Consider the following 13,541-nt stretch of genomic DNA (forward strand, 5'->3'; position numbering starts at 1 on the left):
TTGTTCTTTTCTGCAACCTTTTGAATCAAATCTTATTTAAGATGTTCTCATTTGTGTTTGTAACAGGCACCAGAAATATTGCTGTACTTGCAGCAACAGCTGGAGTGTAAAGAAAAGGAACTCTTTGTGGTGGTTGTTGCAGAAGTGGAACAAAATCAGAGTTGGCAAGTGAACAATGACAATAGTCAGGCAAACAGTTCAATTTGTGAAAATGGTGTTGGCACATCAGCAAGTGATGGAAGTGCAAACTGTGTGTTGAGAACTTCAGAAATGCACACTGTTAACTCTTCACAACTGAGATAGCATTAAGACTGTTTGGTTCTTAATTGATGTTCATTGAGAGTAGAGATAAATATATATTTACTGTTGTTCTCATGTTCAGAAGTGTAACATTACACAATTTTTCTCATGAAAGTGCTGGTTGAGTGAACATAGTACAATTTGGTCAAATGTGTTTTATCTTTTTATTACTGGGTGTTGTAGAAAGGTGTTAAAAGTATGTGGGGTATGGTGTTAAGTTTGTTTTAGCAGTTACAACATGCCTCAGATTTATATTGAAACTTCAGGGCATCACAGTATTAACATGTTGAATTTTGTTAAAGTTATATTTATTATGTTTTTCTAAGTTTTGTTTGTGAATAGTTTGTGTTGTGAGACTGCAGAAATTTTTATATGAGTTGAAATAGTTTATCAGAAAAAGTGCCATTAATTTAATTAATAAATCAGTTAAAAGATATTTATTGAATCACTTCTAGTAATCTTGTAATTTATATCATTAAACTGATGAGATTACTAAATTGCATTTTCTGTGTTTAAATACCCAAGTTCCAAACTACAAGAGGAAACTGATGGTGCAGGTCTTTTGATGATAATTTCTATTACCTTATTCGCCGCTTGCTGTTGTGGATTTTAAAACCAGTCTGGAATTTCATTTAATGGAATGTGTGTCCTTAACTAGAAACTCAAATGGCGCATTGTTGAAGCATGCTGACATGTGAAGTTTTATGTTTTGTCTGTCAGGCACACAGTGGTAGTACACGTGATAGAATGTTAGCTAGGTGAGGTAGATGTTAAAAGTTGTCCTAGTGTTCACACAGTTGTAATGTACCAGGAGAGCTGTGATGATAGAGGTTGTCGTATTTTGTGAGATTATAGCTACCTTCCTTGTATTAAATTAAAACAAAAAGTAATTAAAACAATTATTAATCAAAACAAGAAAACTAATATTAATACAGGTAATTTGAATGCAGTATGCAAACACAGGCATTTCTTCACACTAATAATCTTGCAACTTTCTCCCATTCTGCAGCATACACAAATACAGTTCCTACTGTTGACTTTAACTCTGTATTTGCATTCATTTTCTCAGGTTTTACGAGGCTTTTTGAGCAAAATCAACTTGTTATTGGAACAAGTCACTGCAAATATATTCCTCATATTTTTAGTAGACCTTTCATTGAACTGCTCAAAAAAGGTTTTTTTCTGTCTGTATCTTTCAAACATGTGTGAGCGTAAATACAAGGAAAAAAAAGAAATAAAAGGATAAACATTACAGAAATAAAAGACTAACAATACTATGAAACAAAAACACACACTAACTTAAATAGAGGCATTCTTTTTGAAAGTGCTGATCTGTGAAATTAAAATCAGCTGCTGAGTTACATTTAATACCATGTTGCTCCCTCTCATGCCTTGAATGAATGTGCTTGGATCTTCCATCTTATTCTTCAAAGACAGCCCTCTTGAGGTTATCCAGTGAGTGAGATGGTTTTCTATATCAACCAATGCAGCTTTTAACTAGTCATAAGTATGTTCAGTCAAATTAATATCAGCAGTTACCACAAGCCATTCCATTAAGTTGATTTGTGTTTGCTGGGGGAAGGTATTCACTTGCTGGATGTATAATGGTATAACAACCTGGCGTCACGGTGTTCTCAAGCCAAGTGTATTAGGGTTGCGTTCATGCCACGGCTCCGTGTCCATGCACCACAGCATGCGGTGCGTGTGGGCGCAGGCCTGCGCATGGTGTGCGTCCTGTGTGCGTCGGTGCATCCGCACGTGCATGCATCTTCGTCTTGGAAGACTGACCAGTTGCTGAAATGGTGCCTTGAGAGCTGACAATAAGTTAGAATATCCCGTCCATATACTTCCAAGCCCTCAAATTAGCCTCGGTAGCGATGAGAGGCATCTGACATTCATACATGATACCAGCCCAAAACTTGACTGTCTGACATCACTGCTTGATCCTTGCCTAGGATATGCATTGGCACCTGGTCACTTTCACAGTCTTGTATAACAATCATCTGGTGTTGTATAATCCTCCATCGATTGGTACAAAGGGCCTGATGCTATCGATGCAGAGTGCGTTCCAGGTGGTCCTTTGCTCACCGTCTACATACACCAGTCTATTGGAGTGTTTGTACTGTTGTTCGTGCTGGATGCCTATGTGTCAAATTCACCTTGTAGTAGCAATTATGGACTATCGTCTATATCGACAAGGCCTTCCTAGGTGCTTCCAAAAGGCCATACTTAGTTCTGTTGTATATTCCATGTGGAACATATGAGGCATAATTTTGTCATCAGCTGATGAGGTTGACCACAATAGACCAGGGTAGCCACTTTAAAATTTTCTTGATCCCCCCCCCAGAACTTACTTTTCCAGAATTTTATTATATTTTGCCCAAATAGTCCTTTTAGGGATTGAAACTGATTGTTGTGCATGCTTTAAATATTCGGTGTTTTCTTTTTCTTTTCTTTTTAATGATTGCTGATTTTGTATGTGAATGCATAACTGAAAATACCTAACATACTTGGGCAGACTGATATTTCATTGTACCACCAAATGATGAAATGAACTTCAGTACACTGAATAAAGCATAACTTATGAGACAAGGAATGTTCCAGATATGAAGCACTCACATTTTAAATCAATACCTAAAATAAGATTAAATTAACTGGTTTGAACATCAGAAATTGTGATAAAAATTGAAAATATCACTTTTTTATTCATTGTGTGCAAATGGTGAGATAATGATGTACATATAAATTTTAAGTTTAACTAATGACGTATTACTGGCAAAATACCTACAATTTAATGCAAATCCAGAATTTACTCACTTTCTGGAAGTTTTGTTGTGAACTAGTATTTAATAAATTGATTCATTTAGTGATATGGAAAGTGTAGTTTCTTATATTTTACTGTTACTCAAACAAATATTCAATGGAGCAATATACTAGTCACATTTACACACATATAATCGCAGTCTGGTCCCTTTAATCCCACAAACCTACCAACCACACATATAACTATATTATGTGTATACAATCTTCTCAGCTTAAAGAAAAACTTGAATTCTATTTTGAAATTACAAAAAATTCTGCAAAGTCTGAAATATACAAAACTCTAAGGAAGAAAGTTTTACGTAACACTGCTTTTTAAGATCTTGTATTTTTTCTTCAATAAGTCTCCCTTCCCTTTCAGTTTCTGCTAATAATTTTAACTTTTCCATTGTAAGAAGTTTAATTTCTTCAGCAGATCTCTTTTTGATGCTCTATATTTTCCTATTGTTCTCTTTTTTTTCTCCTTTTCCCATGAATCCATATATCGAGAATGAGCAGTTTTTCACTGCCTGTATCAGTTGCTTCATTATTTAAACATTTTGTATACCTCCAGAAGAAATAATAGCAATGTGCCTTTGATCAATTAGTATTTTTCTTTCTAATGTTCTGTGGTGCAGTCCGATTAACAGAAAACACCTGTTGCAATAATGCGTTCCCATGAGGAGGTATGGAAGTAAATCATACCAAAGGAAACTCCTCTTCCCCAGAGGAGCTTAAAAGTGTGATTCAGTGAAGATCCAGTCCACTTTTCTTTAGTTTGTTCATGGACATTTCTTCTTGTATTCTGGTTAGTGAAAAAAAACTCCTTAAATTGATGCGTAACATTATCAGCCTGAATTCCAGAAAGTTATTAGTTCCCAACCAGAAGCTGAAGGCATAAGTGTAAATGAGTGGTTGCTTTTGCTTATTTAAATGCCACCAAATTTGGATCGAAAAATTAAATTTCCTTTGGCAAAGGAAATTTTAATGATGTCAAGTGGTTGCAAGGCTCACATGTACAGAATATTTTCATCTGCTACTCAGTAAAACCTGTCTTAGTGAGCCGTGTATTGTGAACCCCATTTCTAACACTTGCTCCTAGTAGTGCAGTTCAATCATTTTAGTGCCTTTCATATGAGATCTGTATATCATAACAAGTGCATAGTTTTTAAAGCTGCGAACTAAAATTTCAGCAATTGAGAAAAAAAACCTTGATTTTTTTTTTTCCTGGGACTTTACAGTTCCCTGATATTTCCAGGTTTTTGTAGTTTTCAGGTTGTGTGGCCATGCTGTAGCTGCTTAATGTTTTCTGGCTCACAACATGGTTTGAATGCTAGAATTATTCACTGGTGTATGCAGTTCCTGTGCTGACAACCCTTTTTGCTGTAAAGTGACAATTTGCACACTGCCTAAGCTTTAAATTGCTCTTCATGGCATGTTGGTAGAACATTTCTTGCTCATGTTATATGAATAGTGTTACTACTTCACCATATTGGTGTGTAAACTAGTGACAAAGACCTCTACAAAATAATTTTTATTTTCTTGAGATGCATTTAAACTAGAATTTGAAAACCTGCAGTTTATCGCTTATATTTTTGTGGACAGCAAATGGGCCTCCTTCTTTCATCATTAGTCAGGGAATCAGTAAAAACTTGAAATCTCCTTTCCAATGAGGCATATTGCAAGATAGTTGAAGCTTTTGTGGCCACTTGTTGACATTCTGCTTCTTGACTTTTTTCTGGGAATCTTTGCCTGACACTTGGTCAATGATTTTTCTGAGTTCTCATGATCTTAAACGGTTGTTACTGTGCTTCAGACGTAAGCTGCAACACCTGGAGTGCATTCTGAGGAGCAGTGGGTGATCTACCAGTTGCATAAGGAGTGTCATGAAACCCATCATTGACAATGTTGACATGTCAGAAGAAGAAATGTTGTACACATCCTTCCTGCCATAAATCTCCAGGGCCGTGGACAGAATCAGCCGTATATTGTGCAAACATGACATAAAACCAGTTTACAGACTGTACAAGGTGGTCAGAGAATGTCTCAGATCAGCAAAGAACAAGAGGAACTTATAATTTCAGGGATCTGCATACAAATGGAAAAATCCAGGTGGATTGAACAGCAATCCATCAGTATCAGGATCATCAAACATACACAGTATTTCAGTCTGGCACAGAGGGAAGAATCAGCCATGGCAGAGTATGTGCTGTGTGAGACTGAAGACACAATAACATTCTCAGACATGCAGGTTCTTGCTGCGTAGTAGAGCTTATTCGGGGAAAACATAAAAATTCACAAACATGATGATAATTTAAAAAAGGGGGGGGGGGCTCAAGTTAAATGGATCCTGGATTTCTGTGTTGCAGCAAACAATCACTGCAGGTAAGAAGGAGAGAACCACAAAGGTATTGACGAGGGAGCTAGTGGTTTTAAAGCCTGTTATTAGGGTGCGACCTACCCTACTAATAAGATCTTTTTCAGTGTTGCCAGAGTTGGCCATACACCAGTGCTCTAAAACTCTTGCATTTATTAGAGAACTCTCCTCTAGATCATTATAAATTAATAGGCAGTTTAGCAAAATAATTTAAAAATAAGTATACTACATGGATCAATCCCATGGAATTAATAATGTTGTCAAAACAAGATAATTGTAGGTTAAATCAAGTAAATGTTTATTGAAAATAAATTGCATATTTGAGAATGGTGGCCTTACACAATTGTGCATTCAAAAGAAAGAAAAGATAAATAACTATTAATGAGTGCAGCAGAGAAACATAAATGGAACTCGTGTGCAAAATTTGTTTAGTAGTACATTAATCACAAAATTGGAAAGCAAATACTGGAAGTCCAAAATCACGATTTCCTTCTGCTAATTCACACACACACACACACTCTCTCTCTCTCTCTCTCTCTCTCTCTCTCTCTCTCTCTCTCTCTCTTATGTAAGGCCAGTGAAAATTTAAAGTAGGAGTCTGCTCTCATCTATAACTATTCTAAATCAAATTAAAAGTTAGTGTTTAACTAGCACAACTGCTTCATGGCCCAGAGTATTTAGACTGCCACCAACAAATCCACCGATACAATACCGCTTGCAAAATATTAAAAGCCTCTAATGATAAGTCTATGGACCAAAGAGTGCATGTGTTCTACTGATAAACCCTGAATACTTTGTGATGATTGATTCAGTGAATCATTGTTAAATATAGAAACAATGGCCACACGATTCATAACTCAAGGATGCACATACAGGGCTTGGAAAAAAGTATGGAAACACCAAGAGCAATGTATGCTTTAACATAAATGCAAGTGCTAGCCAATTCTGCAAGTTCCACTGTTGTATTTGACCACAAACGACATCTGTGTAACGTCCTCAATCTGTTGAAAGTATCAGTTGTAGCCACAACAGTGTTCTGTGTAGTTGTGAGTGCATTATATGAGAACCAACTGAGTTTGAACATGGGAAAATTATTGGTGCTTGTGTGGTGGATGCATCAGTAACCAAGATGGCAGAACTGTTTGGTGTTTTAAAATTCATGGCACTGAAGATTTATGCTGTTTACAGGGAAAGCAGTGTTGCAGCACTAACGTTTGAGATAGGAAAAGTCAGTTTTCGTGCAATATTTCTGAGCGTGCAAGTTACAGCTAGGTGTGGGCCTGTTTACAGTGAGTTAGGCTCACCAGCAGTTGAAAAGTAAAATAGAGGCCACAGGGTTGTAGAACCGCCAGGAAAAGTACACACAGTGGTTTGCGTGGCGCAAGTCACAGGCAGAAGGGCCCCACTGGTCAACCTAAGTGTTATGAGTACGTGACACAGAGTGGTGCGTTTAGCAAAACAGAGGTGCACAGCACATACAAATAGGTGCTGGTACACTATCAAAGCATTCAAGTGTGGCATCTCTTGTGAACGGTGGAGCATGTCACACCACTGGCTACGCACGGCAGCAGATGGGGCGCCAACGTTCCAGTCCACGGCGGGGCGCTGGTTCGATCCTCTGAAGCTGACGCGGGGTCCGTAGCCAGCCAGCGGTGGGCCACTCCACAGCACGCTACCGTGGGTAGCCGTCTTGGCTCCCAACATGCACTGGAGACATCCAGGGTGAGGGCCACAGATACAGCTGCCGGGTCGTGGGTGCTTGTTGTCGCCGCGATCTTAGCCAGGCCAGCGAGGGAGCATGCCGCTGGGCTGCCATACAGCTTCCCGGTAAGTGGTGCTCAGGCGGCAGGGACAAAGACCACTGAGTCGGCTGCAGGCGCATCCTGACGTCACCGCAACTCCGATGCCATACAAGGCTGTGACACAGCAGTGCGCTGCATGGGTCACTGAAGCAGCCATTCCGCACCAAGCCTTTTCGCAGACAGCGAAATGGTGTCCTCAGCATTGCGGGACCCATTGACGCAGACCAAGGGGAACGTGGCACTGTAACTGGAAACAATAAAGCACTTGGAAAACTTGAATGAGTCTTAATATGGTGCCTTCTACCTCTTCCCACTACATCTGGTGTTGCTGTTACAATTCGGCATCAGAAGTTCCCACTACATTTGGTGTCAGAATAGCGGACGCCGTCTGTGCAGTACGATGTCCGAGCCCACTGCCTGCATTACAGTCACAAGATGTGGCGAGTTTTGACCAGTTTTCTTTTGAGTGTTGGACGTTTTCTTTCTTTTTTGTATTTTTGAGTATGGCTTGTGGCAGGCCATTGTAGATGTTTTGCGTGGGCATAGTATTTTATGTTGTCAGAGTAAGTGTTGGTTTATTTGGGGCAGTAAGATTTTTTTTTATGGCAATTAATTACTTTTGGATTGGTTTGAGTATGATGTTGCTGAGTATGAAGATATTGAAGTGTAGGGAGTCGGCTAATTTTTGTACTTAATTGTTTTGTTTTGGGATTAACGGGGAATGAAAGCAACTCAATGACAGAGTCAGGAACGTGATGTGTGTCAGAACCAGAAGCAATATGGATTTTTGTTGGAAGAGGTAGCACAACTGACAGTGAACAATATGCAGTTGAGGAGTGAATTAACATCTAGGAGTGAGCAGGAAACCCGCATCTGATCAGTCGTTGTTGCCTAGGGTGCCGCAGCAGGAGATTGATCCAGCTGCCCCAAGTTTGATTATTCCGTTTTCTGGCAAGGCATCTGAGGATGTGCATTTGTTTGTGGAGGACACGGAAACTTCAGCTGTGATGAATGGTTGGTCTGATGAACAGTTGTTACATGTAGCCAAGATTAGATTAACAGATGAAGCGAAGACATGTGTAAGATTTTCTGAGGCCTTAAGGAAGGTGGGACAGTTTAAACAGTTGAAGGAGGGGCTTTTACAAAGGTACAAGAAAGAGAATAGCACTCAGTACTTTAGGGAGAGTTTGAGTACAATGACGAAGAGATGGGGGAGACGGTAGAGAAATTTGTGGACAGGATAGGAGGAGGAGGATATTAGTGTTTAACGTCCCGTCGACAACGAGGTCATTAGAGACGGAGCGCAAGCTCGGGTGAGGGAAGGATGGGGAAGGAAATCGGCCGTGCCCTTTCAAAGGAACCATTCCGGCATTAGCCTGAAGCGATTTAGGGAAATCACGGAAAACCTAAATCAGGATGGCCGGAGACGGGATTGAACCGTCGTCCTCCCGAATGCGAGTCCAGTGTGCTAACCAATGCGCCACCTCGCTCGGTGTGTGGACAGGATAAGAGAAATTAACGAGTACACTTATGAGTTGGGTCATAGCGATGAAGCGAATGGTGTTCTGTTGCAGGAGGCCGAGCAAAGGGCACTTGACGTATTTTTGAGGGGGTTACCGGAGCATATACCATGGAAAGTGCTTGAAGGGGCTCCGAAAGATTTGTATTCGGCCATTCAGCTGGCAACCAATGTGAGGAAATAGACGTAGTAACAGGGGTATGTGATAGACAAACAATGTTTACAGCGGGTATAAAATGTTATATGTGTGGTCGTACGGGACATGTGCAGAGGCAATGTACCCAGTCACTGAGGAATAGACGATGGGGTGGAAATCAGTAGTGAGTTAGTAGAGGTGGACAGTCGTTAAATGGCAGAGGGGGCCCAAGACTCACCTAAGGGAGTTCCCGTTTAATTTCAATTTTTCAAAGATGTATGCAGAGGAGGAATGTTCAGTGGTAGGATCCATAGGAACTAAAACTTGTAAGATTTTGTTGGACACAGGGGCGCAAGTGTCAGTAGCTACTAAGAGTTTAATGGGATGAAGGAAGTTAGACCCACCACGTTATAGGTTGCGTGAAGTGGGGGATAAGGGGGTCGCACCTTTGAGGTCAGTGACAGTTGACTTTCACTTAGGGAAAGTCCAATTTGATGCATGCATGGAGGTAGTACCATGGGTAAGTGAGGGCTGTGATATGATCCTAGCAGGAGATTTCTTGCATCAACATCATGCCAAAATTGACCTTGGACAATGAACTGTGGAACTTTATGGAATGTTATTTCAGCTAGGGGAAACTGTTGTCGATGCAGAGCTGTCGTGGGGGGCATTCAACATAATGAATAAAGCAACTGATCCACATACATTAGCATTAAGGCTTAATTCGCACGAGTGTGTGTCTGGTGGCACTGGGAAGTTGCTTTGGTAAGTGTGGAGTCGAATCTACCTGTGGGTACAATGTGTGTTATTGAACCATTGGAGGACAATGAAGTTTTGGCTCCATTGGGTTGTTTTGTGAAATGTAGTATTATACGCATACAGGAGGGGAATGACGGACAAGTATTTCCTGTGAACATGGATAATTTTAGCACTGTAGATGCAAGTTTGAGAAAAGGAGTTTTAGTAGCAAATTTGGATGTACCAGATGACGAAGACTGGTGTTCGAGAGGTAGGCGAAGCAATCAACCACTAACTGCTGATAGAACTGTATTGCGTCACAAAATTAGGCATTTGAAAGGGGGAGAAAGAGAGCATATGGAAGAATTATTGTGGGAATTTAAGGATTTGTTTTTTCGGAAGGGCTGTTGCCAGTAACTCCATTAGTTCAATATAGGATATCAATAGAGAAGTCCGCCCCCAGCAGCTGAGTGGTCAGTGCGATGGACTGTCAATCCTAAGAGCCCGGGTTCGATTCCCGGCTGGGTCGGAGATTTTCTCCGCTCAGGGACTGGGTGTTGTGTTGTCCTAATCCTCATCATTTTTCATCCCCATCGACGCGCAAGTCGCCGAAGTGGCGTCAGATCGAAAGACTTGCACCAGGCGAACGGTCTACCCGACGGGAGGCCCTAGCCACATGACATTTCATTTCAATAGAGAATAAAGCACCTGTTTACCATAAACCATACAGAATACCAAGATATTTGCAGCTGATTGTGGAGGATTTCATTGATTAGCAGCTTGCAGACAGTACAGGGTGATGCAAAAAGAATACCACAACTTTAGGAATTTAAAACTGCAACGACAAAAGGCAGAGCTAAGCACTATCTGTTGGCGAATTAAGGGAGCTATAAAGTTTCATTTAGTTGTACATTTGTTCTCTTGAGGCGCTGTTGACTAGGCGTCAGCGTCAGTTGATGCTAAGATGGCGACCACTCAACAGAAAGCTTTTTGTGTTATTGAGTACGGCAGAAGTGAATCGACGACAGTTGTTCAGCGTGCATTTCGAATGAAGTATGTGTTAAACCTCCTGATAGGTGGTGTATTAAACGTTGGTATAAACAGTTTACAGAGAATGGGTGTTTGTGCAAAGGGAAAAGTTCTGGACGGCCGAGAACGAGTGATGAAAATGTAGCATGCATCCAGCAAGCATTTGTTCGCAGCCCAGGAAAATCGACTCGCAGAGCTAGCAGAGAGCTGCAAATTCCACAATCAACTGTATGGAGAGTCCTACGAAAAAGGTTAGTTATGAAACCTGAACGTCAACTACCCGAGGCGATGGATCGGCCGCCAGGCAGACCGTGACAGAGCACTTCATCACTGGCCTCCAAGAAGCCCTGATCTTACCCCCTGCGATTTTTTCTTATGGGGGTATGTTAAGGATATGGTGTTTCGGCCACCTCTCCCAGCCACCATTGATGATTTGAAACGAGAAATAACAGCAGCTATTCAAACTGTTATGCCTGATACGCTACAGAGAGTGTGAACGAGTTGGAGTATCAGGTTGATATTGCTCGTGTGTCTGGAGGGGGCCATATTGAACATCTTTGAACTTGTTTTTTAGTGAAAAAAAACCTTTTTAAATACTCTTTGTAGTGATGTATAACAGAAGGTTATATTATGTTTCTTTAATTAAATACACATTTTTAAAGTTGTGGTATTCTTTTTGAATCACCCTGTATTATAGAGCGTAGTAATAGTTGTCGGGGAGTGGGCATTGTAATTGTGCCTAAAAATCTATGGATGGAACTAAGAAATACAGGTTCTGTTGTGACTACTAAACCTCAATAATAAGACAGTAATGGACCCATACCCCATTCCAAACATATCGGAGACTTTGGATACTTAAGACAGTGCCAGTAGTTTTCTATGATGGATTTGACATGTGGTTATCATCAGTTAGAGGTGGCTCCAGAGGATCACCCAAAAACTGCGTTCTCTACTCCTGGAGGCCATTACCAGTACTTCAGAATGCCATTCGGTTTGAAAAACACTCCGGCAATATTTCAGAGGTTGCTAGACAGTGTCTTGAGAGGTTTGAAACCACGGCAGTGTCCTGTCTGTTTGGATGACATTATAGTGTTTTCAAGTAGTATGGAGTAACATAGACAGCGGATAAGGGAAATCTTTATGTGGTTAAGAGCAGCTCGTTTGACATTGAGCCTGGAGAAGTGTCATTTTGCATTAGAAGTAGTAAAATATTTGGTTCATATTGTCAGTAAGGGTGGAGTGCGTACAGATCCGAGGTTGGTTCAGGCAGTAAGGGATTTTCGGAAACCGAAAACAGTTAAGGAAGTGCTGTCATTCATCAGAATTTGCAATTTCTATTGAAAGTTCCTGAAGGGTTTTGTAGATTTAGCACAGCCGTTGATACAATTGTTACGGAAGGGTGTGAAATTTGAGTGGACAGAAGAGTGTCGGAAAGCATTTGACAAACTGAAAGAAGTGTTAACATCAAGCCCGGTTCTTGTGTTTGCAGATTTTGAAAAGGAGTTTATAATAGCATGCGATGCATCGAATCAAGCTTTAGGGTGTGTTCTTAGTCAGGAAATTGATGGGAAAGAACATCCTGTAGCCTATGCGTCTAGGCAGTTGAATGCAGCAGAAAGGAATTACTCAACAACAGAGAGGAAGATACTTACTGTAATCTATGGAATCACATATTTTAAATGTTATTTATATGAGAGAAGATTTTGGGTAGTGACAGATCATGCTGCATTGAAGTGGTTGTTGGGGTTGAAGGATCTGCCCACTAGACTCCCTAGAGGGCTGTGAGGCTTAGTGAATTTGACTTCAAGGTGGTGCACAAGCCTGGGAAGAAGCACGGTAATGTGGATGCACTAAGTAGGAAGGTGGAAAAAGTAGGAGTCATAGGCTATGACCTAGCAGTATGGCAAGAATTACAGGACGCAGACAATGATTGTAAATTGTATTGACACAGCCACGATTTATTATGTATGACGGTCTTCTGTGTACGGAAATGGAGTTAGGACCAATGGTATTACCGGTAGTGCCAGCAAAGCTGAGGGATGAGGTTTTAAAGGAAGCACATGATCACATGTTATCTGGTCATGGAGGGTGTAGAGTGACGAGTAGGAGAGTGGTGGAGAAGTATTGGTGGAGAGGTAGGAAAGCAGAAGTGGATCAGTATGTCAAGAATTTTATACCATGTGCACAGAGAGCAGATTTAAGTCAGAAGCAGATAAAGCTACAATGATTGCAAGAAGCAACATGTCCATTCTCCATGTTGGTGATTGATATCTTATGACCTTTTGAGTGAACACCATTGGGGAACAGATTCATTCTGACAATAATAGACCATTTTTCGAGGTATGTGGAGATAATGGCTACGCCAAATCGACAAGCAGCAATGGTCGTGCAAGCATTAGTAAACAACTGGATTTTGAAGTTTGGTGTAACGGAGACAATACTTACTGACCAAGGGACCAACTTCATGTTGGATTTAATGAAGGAACTGTGTAAATTGTTGAATGTAAAGTAGTTGAGGACGATCACGTTGCATCCACAGGCCAACGGAAGGACAGAATGGTTACACAGAACAATCGGGAAGACGGTGAGTTTTCATGTGGGTTCTCATCACTATCAGTGGGACGAGTATTTGAAGCATATTGTATGCGCATATAATGCAAAAATCCATGCAAATACCGGTTTGTCTCCATATGAAGTAGTGTACGGGTGAAAAATTTTGTCACTGTTTGATTTAGTGAAGCTACAGAAAAGATGGACCGGTGAATCTGTATGTCAATTCGCGAGAACAATTTGGGATGTTTGGAAATGGGTACAAAATGTGAATATGAAGGCTTTCGAAAG

General features: G+C 40.6%; 1 protein-coding gene across 5 annotated transcripts in view; it reads left to right on the plus strand.

Moving 5' to 3' along the window:
• LOC124604560 (josephin-1) overlaps positions 1 to 741 on the plus strand; it is a 64,957-nt gene extending 64,216 nt beyond the window's left edge. For all 5 annotated transcript variants that reach the window (XM_047136490.1, XM_047136488.1, XM_047136489.1 and 2 more), the window contains one exon: positions 67 to 741. In XM_047136490.1, the coding sequence (XP_046992446.1) occupies positions 67 to 303 (237 nt within the window). In that variant the 3' untranslated portion in view covers positions 304 to 741. The remainder of the gene's footprint in view (positions 1 to 66) is intronic.
• Positions 742 to 13,541: the final 12,800 nt, after the last annotated feature.

The sequence above is a fragment of the Schistocerca americana genome, chromosome 1 (assembly GCF_021461395.2).
Source record: "Schistocerca americana isolate TAMUIC-IGC-003095 chromosome 1, iqSchAmer2.1, whole genome shotgun sequence".
Taxonomy (NCBI): domain Eukaryota; kingdom Metazoa; phylum Arthropoda; class Insecta; order Orthoptera; family Acrididae; genus Schistocerca; species Schistocerca americana.